The sequence below is a fragment of the Strix aluco genome, chromosome 18 (assembly GCF_031877795.1).
Source record: "Strix aluco isolate bStrAlu1 chromosome 18, bStrAlu1.hap1, whole genome shotgun sequence".
NCBI classification, from domain to species: Eukaryota; Metazoa; Chordata; class Aves; order Strigiformes; family Strigidae; genus Strix; species Strix aluco.
In genome coordinates, this window is record NC_133948.1 from 11,011,295 (window position 1) to 11,032,380 (window position 21,086).

The window sequence follows — 21,086 nt, forward strand, 5'->3', positions numbered from 1 at the left end:
ATGGAGCCCTGTGCCCCCCCGACGCCAGCCGTGCCTCGCTGCCCCCGCCGGGAAGGCTCCCCCGGCCTCCTCCGCCATTCTCCGTCCTCCCCCCGCAAGAGACTTCTGCCCCGCGGCGCAGCCAGGACACGCCACCGCCATCTCCCCTCAGCGCCGCCGCTCGCCGAGGGCGCGTCCCCCGCCCGGGGGAGGGCTCCTCCCGCCCGCGCTGGGCTCGGCCCCCGCCAGCCCGTGCGGGGCGGCTCCGCGCGGCCGGCGGCGGAGCCGGGCAGCCTCCCCGCGGGCGGGCCGGGCCGGGCGGCGGCAGGATGGGGCTGGAGCTGTACCTGGACCTGCTCTCGCAGCCCTGCCGCTCCATCTACATCTTCGCCCGGAGCAACAACATCCCCTTCGAGTTCAAGCACGTGGAGCTCTTCAAAGGTGGGACGGGCACGGCCGCCCGCCCGCCGTGGCCCCGCTGTCCCGCAGGCGGTGGCGGGCGGCGGGGCCGGGGCGGGCCACAGCCCGCCGGGGGCGATGGGCTCAGCGCCCTTCTCTTGGCTCTTGGCAGACTCGGTGCTGGGGAAGAAGCCGGCGGCGGGGAGCGGCGCGGAGCAGCCCCGCGCAGGTGAGGGGAGAGGGGGGTGATGGGGGCGCATCCCACCGCGGGCACCGGCCCACCACCCCGGGCGTGCGCCCCGTCAGGCCGGGCCGGTTCCCGGGCGGTGCCGGGTGCCTGGCGGCGGCCCCGCGGGCGGGGAGGGGACAGGCCGCGCTCCGGGGCTGTAACGCCGTCCCCGGGCGGGGGCCGCGGGGGCCGGGCTGAGCCCCCGGGCGCTGGCAGGGCCGAGCGCCGCGCTGGGCCCCGGCCGCGACCTTTAGGCAGAAGGACCCGTCGCTCCGGTGGCGGGTGGCTTCGCTCTGACGGCCCCAGGGGAGCCCCTTCGCCTCCCCGAGAGGGGAGCAGAGGCGCGTCCTTTGCCCGGCCGCCCCCTCCCCCGGCCCGGCTCTGAACGGCCTCCGCCGCCCTGGCTGTGCCCCTGGGAGCTGAGGGGCTGTGGAGCCGGGGGACTGTTCCCGCAGGGAGGTTCAGGTCGGACCGTCCCGGGGCGGTAGCGATGGAAGGGGCCTCTCCCTGCCGAGCCAGCGCCCGCGGCCCATGTCTGGGGGGGCTCGGGCTCAGCCGGAGGAGGAATCGCTCGACACGGGGAGATGGCACAATGCTGGAGCCAGTGGAAGCGGGAGCTCGCCCGTTTATGAGGGGTGCAGAGCTCGGAGCAGGTTTACCTGTGACCTCACCCTGGTGGCCTCTCAGGACAGGGCCCCGTCCTGCCTGGGGGGGGGTGAAACAGGCCGAGCCTGCCCAGACTTCCACATGGGAGCTGAATCCGCGCCCAGCCCCTGGAAGCGCTGCTTGGCCCGCTGGGAGGGGAGGACTCGCTCCTCGGGTAACCTGGGTGATTTTAGATACGTGTTCTGCCGAGGGGCCTGAATACAATGGTTTGACCATGCAGCTCTTATTCCCAGAGCAGTCTCGTAGCTGTGCTGCATCTATTTTTGTGGATCCCCAAGGAATGTTCCTCCAGCCATTTCTAGCAAATTAGTCACAGTGACAGCCGAGGAGTGCTCTGGGAATGGTGTACTGAGCAGAAACACTCAGCTGTTCAGACTTGTCCAACTGTGTAAGATGACTATTGCCCATTTACATATTGCATTTTCCTTGTAAATTGTTACTTTTTGGCCTAAGGCAGAGCATAGTGCTTGGAAATCCTTGGCTGAGGAGATGATTAGGCAGGGACATGACTGGCAAATAGACTGATTTTTTTTTTTTTTTCCCCCTTTCTACTTCTGTAAAATCTTGTCTGCTGCTCTTTTACCCACCAGTAAATCTCCGTCCCTGCACTATGACTTACGCTTAAGAATTCCTCCTGTGTGCAGCCTGTCTTGCTTTTTGACAGTGTGTACTCTGCTTATTAAAGTTACTCCTCAAAGCCCAGCAATACACGCAGTGTGTGTGTATATATATCCTTGGAGGACATAAAGAACTAATTATGCCAGATGCAACTGATGTTAAACAGCACTGTAAGTCAAGTCAACGTCACAGGAATGATAAAGACGGGCCACCTAATACCACTAAACAAAAAAGCGGGCTCTGCTTGCTGGAAGAGGGGCACAAGCTTAAACTCTGCTAAGCAGCAAATGCAAATACCAGTCTCTATTTTAATACAATAAACAATTGGCCCCAATGAAGCAACCTGGAGTTAGTGTTCATAGTAAGGTTTTATCAGTTTGCAGCTCAGGGGCAGAGTCTCGGCACAGGTCTTTTATGTCCGTACGCACAGACCCTGTACGAGCCAAAGCAAACGAGGTGCCATCGCTGGGCTGCGGTGCAGTCTGTGTAACAGGCACTGACCTACTGTCCAACCTGCTGTAATGACATGTTAGCCCCATCAGGGGACAAATATGCTCAGTATTCCTGCTAGGACTGCTGCATGATGAAAGCAGGCTGAAATCTGATTCAGGCTGCCTTCACCCACTGCTCACTTCTCATACCGTTGTTTCTCAGTTGCCCGCTACCTTGGATAATAAACACAGACAGCGGAACAACCAGACAGCTTGGTCTTGAGAATTGACTGCTTATTAGTTGTAAGTATTACTGACTTGCAACTTTCTGCTGCATTTTTCCAAGGACTACCTGAGCTCTACAGATCTCACCAGAGCTGGGCGTGTGATGACCATTGGCCTTGGAGCCCTTCTAAAAGCACAGGACCAAGCACCTTCCCAGAGCAGCTCCTGGCATGACAGTAGATTTACACAAACTTGCCTCAGTGTTTTTATGATATAAATCATGGGCATAAGGCACCTTGTCTTTGTACTTCACCTGCTGGCTTGATATTCAGGGATTTTTTTTTTTATATTCAAGTTTCTCAATTATTAGGCTTAACTTGCACTTCCTATCTGGCTCTTATTCTTAAGCAGCTCTTTCTTCCTGCCTCTCCTGACAATGCTGCCTGGTTCTGCTGTGCGTGTGGAACCTCTTACCCAGCTAAGCTGGAGGTCACCGTCGCCACAGGTAGCCAGAGACATTTCCCAGTGAGATGGGAGACATGGCTTTGAATCCCTTCAGACAGCAGCTGGATGTGAACCTTAGTCTCTGATGAAGCTACTTACACCAGAATTTTAAAAAGCACTTCTCAAAGAAGAAACAAATTAGAGGCTAGTCAGCTAGAAAGGAGAACAGGGTGGTAATGTTTGCTCTGTTTGATTTGTCTCATTATCTGAAATCGATATTGGGAAACTAGTCTGTAATTTGTAATGCAGTAACCTTCCTTTCTCCCACCCCTTCCCAAAGCCAACTGCAAGTAAACTTCATAGTCGAAGGGCTGGTTTTAATTCTTGGAGACTATTCTCTGCTGGTGCAGCAAAGCAGACATTGACACTGCCTCCTGAATGGGGGCAAATAGTTCTTGGGGATGCAGATCACTGTCTGTTAGTTAAGAGCCCTTATTTTTTTTGAACAAAGGGATTTTTGTACAAGACCTGATGCCGATATGATCAAGATTTTGATGTTGATTTGATCAGGATTTGCACCCTAAATGTCATGTCTCCTTCTAGAGAACACTTAAACGAAGCAAACAGCCCCCTCACACCTTTTCTTACGTAGGTGTTCCTGGACTTTTGTACAATTCCCTGGCATGTAACTGCTGACTGGCGAGTCCGGTGCCTGCAGCAGGAAACTGAAAACCTGATTAGATAGTCAGCTGTTAATGCCTCCAAACTCCAAGGGACTGTGGAGTTTAAACTCTTATGGGATGGTGTCTTCCTCCTGCATTTTCCTGACAGAGGTAGGTTGACATGCAGAGCCAGGAGTAACACAGAGCCAGGAGTAATGCAGGGTAGAAGGGTTCAAGCTTCCCTGCCCCTGGCAAAGGTCCAGTGTGGCAGAGTGAATTATTTCATGAGCCTACTGTTGTATTGCTGACACTCATGTTTTTCCCATCCCAGCAAAAACTCTGCAGACATCCTCAGCTGCGTGTCTACTGAGGGATCACCTCTGTTGACAGCATTTACTTTCTTTGTAAATGCTCAATTCCCTCTGCTCTTCAGAGACAAACAAACAGGAGGAAAATTTTGCTCCGTGTGTCTATAAGCCAGCCGGCTTCTCTTTGATTAATTAGCCACTGCAGTGATCTCTGCGGGCACAAGCTTTTCAGTTGCTTTCTGTCATGACACCATCCTAGCTAGACAGCCACATTTACAAACTGCAGGAAAATTACTTTGTTTTGGTGTTGCCTGTGGGATCTGCCCTCGTTAGAATGCTCTGCATGCAAACTCAACTTTTCCAGCCCCGGCTCCCTTGGCAAATATTAAGTATTTTTTAGGTACTCGTCTTCATCCTAACTTCTGTCTTTTCCCCCCCTGTCTCTAAAGCCATGGGATGTGCTGTTCTCAAGTCAAGTCAGCTGTTCCTGGTTATCTGCAATAGTGTTTTCAATACCAGCACCTTCATTGTGGTATCTAAATGCCTTTCAGGGAGTGATTTTTTTTCAGTAAGTTTTGCAAGTATTACTGATACCTGAGTCAAGCAACAGAATTCCTGTACAGAAATGTGCACTGCTCCAGGCCACGTGCCCAGCCTGAGCTGACTGCCCTCCACGGATAGCTTTTACACTGACTCTTCAATTTCATTACATTTTAATTGTGAAATATGGCCATATAAGGAAAACCTAACACAGTTCACTGATTGTCCAATTGGCTACAGGTATTTCTTTTATCATTCACTGGCAGATACACTTCTAACCTCTGACTTGTCTGTTCATGTTCTTAGGGCCATCAAATAGTGAAGGAGCTGGCAAAGTCAGCCTCTTGAGGAAAGTACCATCACTGAAGGATGGAGACTTCACCCTAGCAGAGTGGTAAGAACTCAGTCCTTAGACTTCCTTGGGTACCAGTAATCTGTGCAGCATTTAGGAAATGTCATTCCTGTTAAATGATTAAGGATCACAGAATTTATGAACATCTTGGTTATTTTTAATATTATAACCTCATTTGCTCTGTTTCCATTTTCTGTTTGAATTATCTGGCAGAATGTAAACAAATCAGCTGACTTAGCTTCTTGATCTTAACCCTGAACGCACTTACCTCAAAATGGGATTATAAACATTTCTGGGAAATGTTTAAAGCTTATAAAAATCCCTTTTACTCTAGGAAAAACAATCCCTTTTGCCCTAGGAAAAAATTCTGTTTACCTGAATTAGTCATAAAGGCCAAGTGAACATCTACAGAGATAAAATTTAGGTTTTACATTATAAAATTAATATGGAGGCTGGTTAATGGTGTCATCATACTGAAATAATTGAACTATAGTAGTATCAGCATAGTAGGAGGGTCTGCATTTCCTTCTGTTTTGTCAGCACAGGATTTTCTGTGGCATCTTTTTTTTGTAGTAACAGCCTACATGTGGTTGCAGATGACTAAGATATTTTTCCATCTGACTTCTCCTGCCAGATAGTGAAAGTATAAACATCTGGACAAACACAAAAAGATCTGTAGGCTCTCCTTGCTGGGACTTGCACTCACCTGAATGGAAGCTGCAGGCTAGAGACAGATCTGATGAAAAGGCAACATAACCCATGAGAGAGTTTCATTTAGTACACAAATGCGTAAACATGCGCAGGTGTCAGAGGGATGGGTCAGAACTGTCGAGGAACAAGTGGGGTTAACATTGCTGATAGGTGATTCTGGAGGTTTATTGTTTGTTTACCCCAGTACTGTCCAGCAGTACTCTGCACCATAGAACAGTGATGTGGTTTTCCAGCAGGTTAAAGTTTTTGTGGGAACTAAGGTGATTAAGTGCCATCTTTGATATCAGCATGAATTAGAATACCTGTATATGGACCCCAGACTCCATCGGAAATCCTGATCTGAATGCTTTTTAGTGGAAGCAGCAAGTTCAAAAGGGGCAGGAGAGGGAGCTTAGGCAAAAGTATTCTGCATCATAACTCCCTGACCCCTTTCTTGTCGGTTGTTAATGTCTGAGCAGCACTGCCATTCTGCTGTATCTGAGTCGAAAGTACAACACTCCTGACCACTGGTACCCATCAGACATACAAAAACGGGCCCAGGTAGATGAATACCTCTCATGGCATCATGCTAACATCCGGGCTAATGCTCCTAAGACCATGTGGATCAAGGTAAGGAGACTGAATATTAAAATGCGAGTAAAGTGATGTTTTCCTGGCAGAATACTGGGCATCTGAACAGCCCCAATTCAGAGAGAGTTTGTCGTGCTGAAATAACAAACCTAGTCCATTCCTAGCTGAGAGGAGCTGTCAGAGAGGGAGCTGTTTCTAATTGCTCAATGTCAGGATCTGGCAAAAGCAGCTTCGGTCATTTTGTTTTTTTCCTTAAAGTAGGTCTGGTGCAGAAGGTCTCTAAGCCCAACAGACTTCCATTGCCTGGATTTGTGAACTAATACATAACAGATTGGAAATTGCCTCCAAGGGCTTACCCCTCACTGCACAGCTGTGTAGAGTGTGCACACAGGCAGAAGTTTTGCTTCTTTGGCAACGATGTGCTTTGTTGCTGGAAGCAGAAAGGCTTGCATTCTTCATACATCAAGTCCCTGCAGCCCCAACAGGGTGGAAATCCAGAAGAAGCCTTCTGCTTCCAGCACCCTTAGGTACTTCTCTGGAATGGGCTCAGGGACAGACAGAATAGAGGCACAGAGCAAATGGCAGAATTTCTTTATTCAGTGTGATCAGATCAATTTACATTTATGCAAAGTTAACAGAATCACCCTGAGGCATAAAATCATTTAGTATCAAATGATTTTGCTGGACACGTATTTCCAGCCAACTCACCAGAGTTAATGCAACTACCCTTGGAGAGACCCAGGTGCAAATATAGCCCTGCAAGTACAGCTGTGGTATGGAATTTCAGATGAAATTGGGGTTGCCAGTAAATGGGTAAGAACTTCACTCTTCCTGTGTAAAGTTTGCCCTTGTTTGTGCCTAACAAAGCATATCAGGACTCATTTAGCTTTTTGATTTATTGACATTTGAATTTTTGGCTAGAGAGCACAGAGAAGCAATTCACATGAGTCAGATTCATACAAGAAGCAGTTTCTTCCAGTCTCTGCAGGCTGTTATTGCAGTGCTCCAAGGGAAAGAAATCCAGCTAATTGCTGCTGCTGATTAGATAACCCAGATAAAGAAAAGGTCCTCAGAGTAATTGAAAATAGGAAAACATATAAAGCCACCATGTGACAGAAGGCATGTTAGCTAGACATGGGAGAAGATAGACTGCCCTGAGATGCAGAAAAGGAAGAAGATGCTGTTTCAAGTGATTATACCCAGAGATCCCATCATGCATAATTGGAACCACTTAGGAAGAGAACTGGCCATGAATTCTCTGATGGAATAGATTCCACATGTATTTGGCAAAAATCCTGGCTTGGATTAAGCAATCCCAATTTGAATTGTTGAATATACTAGCAGTAAGTAGAAATTCAGTCTACTCCCACTGATGGAAATTTGTGTCTTTAGTCTTGCTTCTCTAAAGAAACTGTAGATCTTTAGCTGTGGTAGGTGGAGGCAGCCCAGTTGTGAAACACTGTGCGCTCCTCTGTGCGTACACCTCTGTGAATGGTGAAAAATCACGGAAAGGCAACTACCCCCTGTGCCAGCAAGTCTGTGGAGACAAGGACCACACTTATATGATTGCTCTGGAAAATTTTCTAGTGGTTTAAAGAATGGTGCTTGGGAGGTCACAGAAAGGCTGGTATGAAAATGGTGTTTACCCACTCCCAGCCTCGCTGGCTGCTGTCACACAGAGGAAGCCATTTCCTGCCTCTCCAGCCAGTGTTGATGCATTACAGTCCCTCCTACGCTCCCTGCCACAGCCACCACCATGCCCTCCTTCCCATCACCCTGCAGGACAGGCAGCTGCCTGCCTCCAGCACCCGGTTACACAACAGGGTGGGTAGCAGGGGTGGCTGGTGGGCAGGCAGCCTGCTGACCTGTCTTGGCAGGCTGTCGAAATGGGGAGCATAGCAGGGGTGACTGGCAGAGATTTGTCTTCCCTAGAGCTGTTGCCTGTTCTTCTTTTGTAACCCACCGAGGTGGAGTGGGAGGGCACGACTGCCAGGCACAAAACGAGCTGAATCCTTGATTTCATTCTGTGCATCGCTGCCCATTAGCTGGAGGTTACTGTCACGGCAGATCAGCTGCTTAGGACTGCTTGTGTGCTCTCTGTCCATGAGCTGCTTGGAACTGCAGCAATCCATGAAGCAATAGCATCATCCCCTCCTGCGGCTTTGCTGCAGGATCACTGACAATCATGAGTAGTTTATGGGGTATAACTTAAATGACTAGCACCAGATCCATGAGAAGATGGCCAACTGTACTCTTTAAGTCCCTTCTCTCCTCAGGTGCTGATTCCCCTCTTCACAGGGCAGCCACTGCCCTCCGAGAAGCTTCAGGAGGTTATGGAGGGGCTGTCCACTTCCCTGAAGCAATTTGAGGAGAGATTTCTGCAGGACAAGGCTTTTATCATTGGGAGCGAGATCTCTCTGGCAGATCTTGTGGCCATTGTGGAGCTGATGCAAGTGAGTGCTCGAGTGTGGTAAGAAAGTCTCAGCACAAGGGAAAACAGATGCTGCTGGGCAGGGAGGGGTGCAGCATCTGGTAACACTTCACAAGAAAGAGGAGCGAGGGCATATCTCAACAGAACTGGCCTAAGACAATGAAGACAATATGGGAGTGAGTTCAGAAAATCAGTTAAAAAGAAAAAAGACTGGCTGCAACAGATCTCTTGTTTCTCTTCTCTAACAATACTTCTTCTCCCTCATCCTTTATTGTGATTTAATTTTTAACCTCCAGAGAAGGAGGTGATATACAGAAGTGAGAATCAGTAGCAGATAGGTCTGATGAAATAAGAAAATTATATAGAAATATTTTTATCATAGAATAATATTCTTCTTCAGATGGGACTTGCCCATGCCATGTCTGGAGGATGCAATACTGAATCTCAGACAGAGGCAATCAAATTAATTCTGTTACAAACGGGTTGTTCTCTGCCAGACTGTCAGGGCCTGGATCCTGCAGCCCAGAAGTGAGTCTTTCTCCCAGTTCTGTATCCCAAAGACTGAAAAATAGCAGTTCTGCTTCTCCACAGCATTGTGCTCCAGAGAGTGGCTCAGGCAGAAAGTAGAAGGGGGGGTAGATGATGTCAACTAAGACATCAGTTCAATTAAATGCTTAGCGTTTTGTGCTGTGGTTTTTGCTGTGTAATATAGCGCTCTGTACTGCAGACTGTGCAGTTGTCCCTGGAACTGTCAGCCCACCACATCTTCAATGCTGTGGTGGAAAACCACTCACAATAAGTGGTAGCCATCTCTGCTGCTCATAACAGCTGTTCCAGCACTCAGGAACTGACTGGTAAATGTCCTTTAAAATATAGGCTAGCTTCTGTGTCCCCCAGATAGATACACCCAACCAGAGGAGATTTTCCTCCTTCCTAGTGCTCATCTATAAACTCTTCTTCATTTTTTTTCCTCCACCTGTACCTGTAGGTACACTTTTGGTGCCTGTTGTCTTGGTGAAGAAGTGACTGCCCAGTGCTTCACTGTTGCTCTTTCTCCCTTTCTGCAGCCTGTTGGAGTTGGTTGTGACATCTTTGAAGACAGACCTAGGCTGATGGAGTGGCGCAGGCGGGTGGAGGATGCTGTGGGGAAGGAGCTTTTCTTCCAAGCCCATGAGATGATCCTCAGTGTCAAAGAACTAAGCAACATTCAAATTGATCCACAGCTGAAAGAGCAACTGGCACCTGTGTTGATGAAGATGTTGAAATGAATTAACCTATCTCACCATTTTTGCTGTCCTTTCTTTTTTTTTAACTTCTTCTCTGACCTCCAGTTCTACATGCAACTGGAAAGAGCACTGTAATTCCAACAGAGAAATTGCAGAGTGTTTCACCCCCTGCCAGGCCTTTCCTGTATTTTTGGGGGTGGAAGATGGGGAAGGTTTTAAGACCTGAAACATTAAAGTTATACAAAACTCTGAGGCCTTACAGGTCACTTAACATGTGCATCTGGGTTTTATTTCAGTGTCAGTCTTCTCAGAGATGGCAGAGACATGAATGGTATTTCCTGACAAAATTTGAGCCAGCCTCCAAACTTGGAACATTAGAGAACTGTATAGGATGAGTGTTGTTTTCATGTGTTTCATGTGTCAGCATGCCTGATCCTCACCTTCCTAACACGTGTCTGCACACACAAGTACAGCACAAAACTACAGGCAGTCAAAAAAGTGAAAAAAGGCATTGAAATTTGTTTTATTTTAAAGTTTCTTATTGCTGAGGCATCTTGCTTGACTGTCCATGTACATTCCACAATTCTTCTGTTTGCCTTTAGGTTCCTGTGAGGAGTTTCTTCATATTCATCTACAGCTGTGAATCTTTGTAATTCTTCAGTTTAACCACTAGTCTTGATTTGTGAAAGCCTGGGTTTTGTTGGTGCTCGGTCTGCCAGTACACATGTGGCAGGGGCAGTTCTTGGAGATCCGTGTGGTAAAGACCAAGCAACTTCAAAATGCTGAGGGAATACACTGAAAGAATGCACAGTGATTTCTTGAAATATGGCAGCAATCAAGTTGTTTTGTTCTGTGGTAATACTGTAATAGCAATCCACATGTCTCCTAGAAAATGCAGAGGGAATAAATCTAGACATGCTCTTCTGAAACTGTTTTGGATGGAAGTTCACCAAGTAAGTCACCCTGTGCAGCTGAAGTAATAAGACAGATTTTGTGGCACTGAGCAACATATCCATCAAAATAAGAGGGCAGAGAGTTGTTTTGGAGCTTTTGGACTCTTTTTCTTGGCTGTATTTACTTCTGGTTAGCTGTAGCTCAGATACAAAACCCTTCTGTACTGCAGAGCGATTTATGAGGTGAAACAGAGAATCCAACTGTTTCTAGTTTCTTCAGTTTAAAATAGCAAATTGTAAAGGATGCAGAAACTGATGGAATATATCTCTCTGTGTATTTCCGTTCATAAGTAGTTTTTGCCCTTGAACCTTACCCTGAAATCCTTGCCCAACAACACTTCCTGTAAGGAATAAGACAAAATGAGTAAACAATTCAGGAATGGCTTCTCTTGCTAATCAAATAGCTTTTCTTTCCAGTACTACCATGTCTTGGCTAGTGATGTTTCTGCTGGTAAGCTCTATGAAACCAGATGTGTTCTGATGATGTTTTTCACTAAGTTTTCAGTTCTAGATACTACTGATTTAGTCCAGAGCCTAGGGAGATCTTTACATTCTATGTCTAGAAAGAGATTTCCATTGTATACATCAGCTTGCATTAGCAAGAGATTTTGTTTTGTGATTATGTTCTCTGTAAAGACAAGAGACCTGACTGAAGGCCCTCTTTTATGAACCAAAAATCTTAGAAACAGGCGTGTGTTTATTCACACTCTTCCTTTCTTTTCTTCCCAAACATTAGCAAATAGTATGTTTTTATGGATGTTTTATTCACAAAATATTGTCTACAACTGAGTTAAATTTTAAATGGGAAGTGGTGGATTTTTTTTGATAATTTTAAGAGTGGAATTGTTAAGTGGATGATGACGCGCAAATGTCTGCAGGAGGGAAAAATACCATGATTTTCCAAAGGCTGAGCATGTTTGAGAGTACTTGCGGCTCTGCTGTCCTATCCTGGTGGTATGTTCATCCCCCTACAAGCACTTTAATTGCCTGCTCCAAGACAGAAACAATTTTAAAAGTGTCTTTAGTTTAAAAACTCGGAGGCTGTAAACAATCTGCCATTCACATGGTGAACCATCAAGAGCGAAGGACGTCGCATATCATTAAAGATGTTTGTGAACAGCCCCGTGTCCTGTTGTAATTACTGACATCTGATACTTGAATCTTCTCTTTCCCTTTTGGAGGCTTTCTGATAAGCTGGTTTCTTGTCATAGGGGTTCTTTGGCCTTGGAATAGGAAGAGATTTTTACTATTTGAAGGAATGAAAGAGAAATAGAAAAATGGATCCTAAATGGTATCTTACCCGGAGGCAATGACTCCCAGCCATCAGGCCGTGGTGGGCTTGCACCCGCAGTTTGCAAGGTGGCTGAATGCCCCCACTGCCTTTGTTTCAGTCACAAACTCGGGATGATCTATTTACAAGATTATATCTTTCTGCAAATTTACCCTGGAATCGAAAATAACAGTTTTCCTGGGTTATTTCTTTGGCTGCTTTCCTGGATTTGAAGGGAGCATCTGTATTACTGCTTACCACTGCAGGCAGCCGCCCCCTGCCAGCCTGCCGTGCCCCGTCCCTTCTCCAGTTGGGTCTCTCTCTTCACAGTCTCTCTCCTAAAAATCTTTTTCCAGCCTAATTGAAGGCTGGTTTATACACACTGCTCCTCATGCCAGGAGAGTCCTCGTTATCAGCAGTGAAGGCCAAGCAATTCCCCCAGCAAAAACATGAGCAATTCCATCAGTTTTCATTAGGATTGTCTAGAACTGTAGAAAACCGAAGTGTCACATTATATAGGGCCAATTTTCACAACAGTGCTGTGCCTTAAACAAGATGATATTTTAATCTAGCTGGTTCGTAACCTTTTGCTGTAAATGATTACATGTAACCCTCATGGACAGTATCTCAGCTTCTGTGAAACCTCTGATCTCTAGATTAGACACCTCTGATCTGTAGATTAGACTGTCCCTGTGAGCCAGCCTGCCGGGGTCACTTTTATCAACTTGGGAGCTCAAAGTCCTGATTGCAGAAGCTAGTTTGGTAATCATATATATTGGATAAAACAATACACCTCTCTGCTTGCCTTTTAATTTCTTGTAGTGCTGGTTCTGAGAAATCACTGCTCTTCCATTCTTAATCCTACCTGCACAGACAGGCACGGTGGTGTCCGTTGCAGTGACCAGAAATTACTTCCCACTGGCAGTAAGGACCTTCACAAAGCTCATCTTACCCTTCTGTCCATGAGATGTGCTTTTTTGCTCTTACAGTCTCTAATACATAGCCCAGCAACGCACACTGTAAAAAGCAAGGGCCGAAAGCCAGCTGATGCAATTCAGGGAAAACAGAGAAAACCTAAAGCCCTGCATGGGTGAAGGAGAGTGCAAGACACTCATTGTCATAAAAAGGAAACCTACAGAGGGTGGAAGCAAGGACAGGTAGCTTGGGAGGAATACAGAGAAACTATCCCGGTAGCCAGGGATCAGGTTAGGAAGGTCAAAGCCCTTATTGAATTAAATCTGACAGGGATGTCAAGGGCAACAAAAGAAGCTTTTATAGGTAGATCATGATGAAAGGAAGACTAGGGAAAATGTGGGCCATCTCTGGAAGGAAAAGGGAGACTTGGTCACCTAGAGTATGAAGAAGGCTGAGGTACACCATGACTTTTTTGCCTCAGTCTTCACTGGCAAGAGCTCCAGCCACACCGCCCAAGACACAGAAGGTAAAGGTGGGCACTGGGAGAAGGAAGAACCACCCACTGTAGTAGAAGATCAGGTTTGAAACCATCTAAGTAACAGTGGGATTGAGGCACTCTCAGTCAGTTTGCCAACAACACCGAGCTGTGTGGTGTGGTCACATGCTGGAGGGAAGGGATGTGCCATCCAGAGGGACCTGGACAGGCTGGAGAGGTGGCCTGTGCCAACCTCATGGAGTTCAACAAGGTCAAGTTCACGGTCCTGTCCATGGGCTGGGGCAATCCCAAGCACAAAGACAGGCTGGGTGAGGAGTGGATGGAGAGCAGCCCTGCGGAGAAGGACTTGGGGGTATTGGTGGGTTGAAAACTGCCTATGAGCCAGCAATGTGCGCTCGCAGCCCAGAAAGCCAACCGTGTCCTGGGCTGCATCAAGAGAAGTGTGGCCAGCAGGTCGAGGGAGGGGATTCTCCCCCTCTACTCCACTCTCGGGAGACCCCACCTGGAGTCCTGTGTCCAGCTCTGGGGACACCAACATCAGAAGGACATGGACCTGCTCCAGTGGTCCAGAGGAGGCCACGAAGATGATCAGGGGGCTGGAGCAGCTCCCTTATGAGGACAGGAGGAGAGAGTTGGGGGTGTCCAGCCTGGAGGAGAGAAGGCTCTGGGGAGACCTTAGGGCGGCCTTCCAATCAAGGCAGCTACAGGAGAGCTGGGAGGGACACTATCAGGGAGTGTAGTGATAGGATAAGAAGTAGTGGTTTTAAACTGAAAGAGGGTGGATTTAAATTAGATATAAGGAAGAAATTCTCTCCTGTGAGGCTGGTGAGGCCCTGGCACAGGTTGCCCAGAGAAGCTGTGGCTGCCCCCTCCCTGGCAGTGTTCAAGGCCAGGTTGGACGGGGCTTTGGGCAACCTGGGCTAGTGGAAGGTGTCCGTGGCTATGGCAGGGGGTTGGGACTGGATGATCTTTAAGGTCCTTTTCAGCTCAAACCATTCTGTGAGTCTGTGATTCTATGACCGTGTTGCCGCGGGCGGGCCCGGGAGCTGCAGGGACGGTGCACGGCCCAGCTGCTGACCCCGCCGGGGCTCGGCTGCCCAGGCCGCCCCGGGGGCGGAGCGGGGCCGGGCCGGGCGGGCCGAGGCGGTGCGGGCTGCGCTGCGCTGGGCCGTGTCGCCATGCCGTTCGTGGAGCTGGAGACCAGCCTGCCGGCCGGCCGGCTGCCGCCGGGGCTGGCCCAGGAGCTGTGCGCCGCCGCCGCCGACATCTTGGGCAAGCCGGCGGAGGTGAGCGCGGGGCCGGGGCGGCGGGGCCGGGGGCGGCGGGGCCGGGGCCGGGGCGGCGACTGACGGTGCCTGTGCCGGCAGCGGGTGAACGTGACGGTGCGCAGCGGGCTGCCCATGGTGGTGGCGGGCTCGGCCGAGCCCTGCGCCCAGCTGCTCGTCTCCTCCATCGGCGTGGTGGGCTCGGCGGAGCAGAACCAGCGGCACAGCGCCCGCTTCTTCGACGTCCTGACGGCGCAGCTGGGCCTCGGCCCCGAGCGGTGAGTGCGGGCCCGGCCGGGGGCTCGGCTTGGCCCTGGGCTCGGCCTGGCCGGGGGCTCGGCCCGGCCCGGGGCTCTGCCGCGGCACCTCTGCGGCCCCGGGGGTTACACACCGTGGCCGCCCCGCGGGCAGGGAGAGGGAGAGCGCCTCTTCTGTCTGTCTGCTGTGGTCTGGGAATATGTGGAACGGCAGAAGAAGTACAGGAAGGTGTTCAAAGAGATGGTGGTGCGGGTTCCCATGGCCCCCGTGACATTGAGGTGTCATACAGATCCGAGAGTAGATCGCAAACACTAAGTGCTCCTGGATGCCGAATAAGGTTTAGGTCCAGATAAAACCACGGACTGGTGTGCACTTGTTAAACGCTCTGGGAAGTACTGTTCTCAGAAGCTGAGCAGTTCCAGTTGCTGTAAATGGGGCAAAACCCCGTGGGAATCGGTAGAGCTCCCCTGTGGGATCGCCACGCCAAATGCTGGAACAAGGCTGTTCCTGAAGGGAAGCCATGCCCCTCTGCCCCTCATCCCCGACTCCCCAAGGACAGTAATAGCATTTCCCTGCCTCTTGGGTCCTTCTGAAATGGACAAGTATCTCGTATAAACGGTGTTGAAATTCAGTCTGCTTTTCAGCTTGTGTGGATGAAGCCTGGCACCTATTTGTACCCTGCCCGTACACAGCTTATTTTTGCTTCTGTTAAATTAGCACTGTGAAGTGTGAGCCAGCAAGAGCTTAGTGCAGATTTTCTACCTTGTTGCAAACTGGGCAAGGATAATATTTAATCGTAAAATAATGTTTCCTGTCCACTGCATTTTTGCTCTTGTACCCAAAAAGGATTGTCATCCGCTTCTACCCACTGGAGCCCTGGCAGATCGGGAAGAACAGAACAGTCATGACATTCCTGTGATCCCTTGAGCAGCCGGTTCGAACAAAGCAATGATGAAGACAACCCAGAGATGACCAGCTCCATCTATCTACTTGTTTCCTCTTATGATCAAATCTGTGTAGCTCTGCACGTTCACCTGTATGATTCACTTATGGTTTTGCATCCTTTGCACACAAAGCTGAAGAGTGGGGCAATCAGCTGTACTGATGTTACTAAAATAGTTAAAGGTCTTTGTCTCAAGCCTGTCTCGTAGCCCAAAGGCTCTCCTGGTGCCAATGGCTAAGCCATTGCAGTCTGGTGATGGCCATACATGGGCCTAGACAAAGCTGTCTTTTAGCAGCAAAAAGTTTAATTCCAGAATACATTTGGCTTTATTGAGGACCAGAGAGGTTCTTGCGTTCATCCAGATTTCCTCATACTTTGCAAGGCAGAACGATCCTTCTTTCTGTTTCTCTGTGGCAGCAGAAGGGCCCCAGGCTGGCTAAGAATACCTGGAAGTCAAATTCTCTTTTCAGGCTCCCCGAAAGCCCCTTCTGGAAAGAGGTGATTATTGGAATGGAAGTTGATGCATTTGTATAATTGTTTATTGAAGGCTCATGTCAGATCTTGTGCTCTGTGCTCTACCATTACCACCCCTGGTAGCTGCTCCTACAAAGTGTTACTTGTCCACAGGATTTTCATGGATGAATGTTTGTGTGGTCATGGCAGCATGTAGAGGAAGGAGTTGCTTGTGAAGAATTGCACTGTGCCACAGGAAAATATTTTGAAGGTTCTACTGCCAGCTTTAATTCTTGTTGTTCACCCAGTTGTTCAAAATACTTTTCCTCACCCTGCTGTTACAGGGAGTTTTGGGATGATACAGCATCTCACTGTGTTCTGTGGCTGGTGTGTTCAGCTCGCTGTCCCTGTGGGGAAGTGTTTTGGGTTTTTAGGACCCATGTGCTCCCTCCGTTTATAACTGGAATACACATGGCATTTTATTTAAACAAAAAATAGTACTTTTTATATATAATGTTATCTCTGCCTTCCACTGATAATGAAAACATTAATCAGTTTCCTTTCCACTTTGTGACTTGGTGAGGTCGCAGATGGGGAGTTCAGAGGAACTGAGAGCATGCCCTTGGACATGGAGGTCCATGGGAATTCAAGGCTGAAGGTTGCTTCTGCACTCCTTTGCCATTCTGATTGGAGTTTTATTTATGACTTGAGGTTTCAAGGTAGTTGAAAATATTCCTTCTAATTACCATTTGACGTTGGTTGTTCCCTATGCAGCATAAACATCTTCTCTGTTTGCAAAATCTGTCAGGGCTGTAATACCAAACACAAATTTGTGTATCAGGCTATGGGGGCTACACCTTATCTGGTTAATAAAATGTATCAAAGCCTCTTTTGATAAGTGTCAGTTTATTGACTTACAATGTTGGGTTTTTCAGCTCTCGGTGCTTGGAGCCAGGTACCGTGGTTGCCCAGGTCCCTGTACTTTCTGAGGAGGTCTTTTCAAATAAAAGTTTTTGAAACTCAGGTAACAGACAGGAGTATCATGTTGCAGGGAAGTGGGTGGACAGCCCTGGTTTGCAAAAGGGCTTGACCAACTTGAAGATGAATACTCTGAAATCCAGAAAATAATGTTGCTTTAATTCTGATCTGTAGATGGCTCATTTCCTGGAGGTCCTTCTACCTCGTGAAGGAACAAGCACAAACTCTTGCCAAAGCCTTTGTTTCCTTTAGAGAAACCCTGCTCTGCTCTGTGCCCCCATGCTCCTTTTTCTGGCTGTGTTGGCCACTGCTAGGCACTGCCACAGGCTCTGTGCCTTCCCCTCGCCCTCGGCTGCTCCCCGCATGGGCTCTTGCCTGGGAGCAACTTTCCCAGCATTGCAGAGCTGAGCAGGAAGAGTTAAGAGGAGAGGGAAAGCTTAGAAAAAGAGTATGCCATATCTGAATAAAATGGGTCCTCAGTGTGACTTTCCCACCCATTTCCATGTTGTGTCTGCATTCTGGTGTTACCTGACAAAATGTCCTAGAATAATGCGAAATCATGGCAAAAGTGCTGGCTCATCTTGAGAATTTTGTGGTTCATGGACTTTGAGCTTTCTTTTATAAGAGCAGTTAAAATATTAATCAAAGGATCATTTGGTTATGAATTGTTTATGCCTTCATCTGAGACAGTTGATCCTTTTTTGGTGCTGGGTATTGTCAGCACAGAATGAGATTCTGCGAGTCCCATAAACTGATGGTGGTGAATACACTTTCTATGTTCATGTTGATCTGAAGAGATGGTCTATTTTTCCTCCACTGAATTTTGGAGCAGGTTCTGAACTTTAGGTTCATAAAAGACTTTAGGGCTTGAGAAGGAGACCCTGCAAAGGGGCTATGCAGCCCCCTGAAACCCACCCTACAGCATGCACACAGAAACCAACAGAAGCAGGAAACATACCTCTGTGGCTTCTGTTCTCTAGTTGGAGAAAATCAGATACAATACCCCTATCTAGGGCCCAGCAATAATGTTATAAAATCCCTTTCCCTTGAATGCTACGTGCAGATTGTCCCTCTTCCATGGTATGGAGCCTGCCCGACATCTGCATTTAGTATCTCCCAGCTATAGTAGATCGTTTTATTATTGCACTGACTCTGTAATCTCCCAGATTTAACCCTTAACCTCCTAAGGCTGATTAATATTTCTGCTCCCAGAAATGGCCTCTGTTGGTTTGTTTGAGAACTCTGTGTAGGCATGTTTGCAAATTCAAAGGTAACAACCTGATTTTGAACACTGTGTAATCATTTCTTAGCATCAAACCTTTGAACTGTGGACAATCTTTCTGTGTATTTACTGGACAGGAGGACCAGTGAAGCCCTGAGCACGCTGAAGGACACTACTGACACAGAATCACAATAATGTGGAAGATATTCTCCAAGAAAACAGTGTGGGGCTGCTGTTCATGGCAACCCTGTTCTTAGTTTGTCATGACAGAAACACGGGTATTATTTTCTCCCACAGATGGGACCCTGGAATTCATACTTCGGGGACGAAGAGGACTCTTCCTTATGGTGATTCAGTGAAGTGCTTGAGCACAAGCTTAACTTCATCAGTGTGACGTGACCTGTTGTAACAAGAGGTGGCTTTAAGCATGTGGTTATCTCCCACAGATGGAGCAAGGCCTGAGCGTGCCCTCGTGTCTGCTCCGAGGCTGCTCCAGGAGGGCTGCTGCCGGGCTGCAGATGGCACGCCTTTTCTTCAAGACTCGCTGCCATATGATCGCCTTAAACAAAATAATTTCTATGAGGAGCATTTGCCATTATAGTTTAGGGTTGGGTGGCTGCCTCCCATCGTCCTGCTGCCATCACACAGAAACGCCTCCCAGGGATGTTCCCATCTCCAGCTGGCACCACGGCAAGCTTTAGGAAAACTTTGGGACGATTTCCAAACCCACTGGAAAGGGTAGCCGGAGTTTATTTCAGCTTTTGCACACACACCCCGCAGAAGGACAAGCCCCCCCAGCCCCAACTGCGGCCGCGCCCGCCCCTCCGCGTCTCCCTGGCCCCAGCGCTCCCATTGGCTGTCTGAGGGACGGCGTCTCGGCCAATGAGCAGCCTCTTTATTGGCGCGCGGGGTTCCGGGGGTGCAGAGGAGGTTGCCGTGGAGACCGCCGGGGAGGTCGCGTCTCCGGGGAGCCGCCGCTCGCCTGAGGGAGCCGCTCCGGGAGTCCCGCGGCGGCCGCGCCCCGCCGGCCGGGAGCAGCGCCGGCATTCCGGGGGCGGCCCCGCGAGGTGAGTGTCCCGTCCGCCCCGGCCCCCTGGCGCGGCCCGAGGGGCTGCCGGGGCTTTGGCCCTGCCCCTGGGCAGCCCGCCGGTGGGGGCTGCGAGAGCCCGGCCCGAGGCGGCGGGGCCTCGCCTGCTTCCCTCCGCGGAGCCCGGGCAGAGGCAAGCGTGGGCTCCCTCCGGCCCCCGCCTCCTCCCGGCCCTTTGTGCCACCCTGCGGGGAGTGGAGCCTGGCAGGGAGCGGGAGAGGCGTCCCCGCTCCTCTGGGCGGAAAGGGGCCGTATTTCGGTAAAACGGCTTTTGCTAAAATGCGGCGGCGGTGATCTTTGCATTGTTAAAAACAAAACCCCAAAACAACAACAAAAAAATCACGTATTTTCTTTAAACAAATGTGTATTTATAGTGTATGGATCCCAAGCGTAGCAACGACAACAAAAGCCAAGAAAGCTCAAGTCACTCCCTTTGTTTCTTGTTTTGAAGTTGAGAATCACACAAGCCCTGACGTTTGAATTTTTTTACATGTTTTAAACCACTAAGGTAAAAGGAGGTAGGATTTTGAAGGCAAAAGGCTTTAAAGAGATATTGTTGCCTTTTGAGGATGTGCTCACCTGTCATAGCCACAAATTTATAGCTGAGACACTTGTAACTGAAAAAATTCAAACTGGTTAAGGCTAATTATTTTTTTCCTACCGAATGGATATAGCCATGTTCTTCTTGTAGTGACATATTTAATTCCTAGATGATATGACACTTGTAACTCAGTCCAGTTAGGTTTGCAACCATGTACAGTACCTGGTTTAAAAAAAAAAAATGAAACAAACCCTCCACCTGTCTGACACACCAGTATAAAAGTTGTGAGGAGGCAATATTCTTGCCCTGTTTTTCAAAAGCATTACACTGTTCTGTTCAGTTGCGCTCTCTCAACTTGTAAACACCAGAGAGGAGAGGTGCTAAATATTTGTTAGAAAATTTCTGTATAAATAAAAAGTAGAATTAAAATTGTTTCCTCACGTTTTCTGTAGTTGCAGTTTCATTGGCAGTCCAGCCACGGAAGTAAACTCTTGACTGTAGCCTCTCCTCCTGACTTCCTCTGCCGCCTTGAGCAAGATTGTGTGGATTCAGCAAAAGACTTGAGCATATTTCTTAATACAGGCATATTTGTAAGTGAACTTAAAAACACTCGGTTTATATATGTAATTGGTTTGGGATCATACAGTCTTATTTATTTAGATGTCATAAGCATCAGTACTTTCAGTCAAAACCTGGGGCGTTCAGTATTTCTGAAAGAGATAACCATTAATCTCTGTGCATATATTTTCTCCATATGCAAAGTAGACAAGGAATCCTTGTCTTGAAAGAGATTTGAGCTTTTGTTAATGTTTGTTTAGTGACTTAAAGAGAAAAATTCTTTATTGCTGTGCAGTTAGTCTGATTTAGCTGCGAGCAAGGGAAGTGCATGGGCAAGCAAAATATCATTGCTGAAT

General features: G+C 48.5%; 3 protein-coding genes across 6 annotated transcripts in view; all 3 read left to right on the plus strand.

Moving 5' to 3' along the window:
* Positions 1–227: 227 nt before the first annotated feature.
* Positions 228–11,863, plus strand: LOC141931743 (glutathione S-transferase theta-1). Its single transcript, XM_074844279.1, has 6 exons — positions 228–420; positions 551–607; positions 4,808–4,895; positions 6,023–6,173; positions 8,411–8,587; positions 9,633–11,863. Exons 1-6 carry the CDS (start codon positions 309–311, stop codon positions 9,831–9,833), a joined length of 786 nt encoding a protein of 261 aa, XP_074700380.1. The 5' UTR covers positions 228–308; the 3' UTR covers positions 9,834–11,863.
* A 2,660-nt stretch (positions 11,864–14,523) lies between these two features.
* Positions 14,524–17,233, plus strand: DDT (D-dopachrome tautomerase). The gene is made up of 3 exons (XM_074844290.1): positions 14,524–14,711; positions 14,793–14,968; positions 15,795–17,233. The coding sequence occupies exons 1-3, from the start codon at positions 14,604–14,606 to the stop codon at positions 15,865–15,867; spliced, it is 357 nt and encodes a 118-aa protein (XP_074700391.1). The 5' UTR covers positions 14,524–14,603; the 3' UTR covers positions 15,868–17,233.
* A 2,186-nt stretch (positions 17,234–19,419) lies between these two features.
* CABIN1 (calcineurin binding protein 1) overlaps positions 19,420–21,086 on the plus strand; it is a 119,943-nt gene continuing 118,276 nt past the window's right edge. For all 4 annotated transcript variants that reach the window (XM_074843730.1, XM_074843732.1, XM_074843731.1 and 1 more), the window contains exons 1-2: positions 19,420–19,611; positions 20,625–20,762. The gene's annotated coding sequence lies outside the window, so the exon portion shown is untranslated. The remainder of the gene's footprint in view (positions 19,612–20,624; positions 20,763–21,086) is intronic.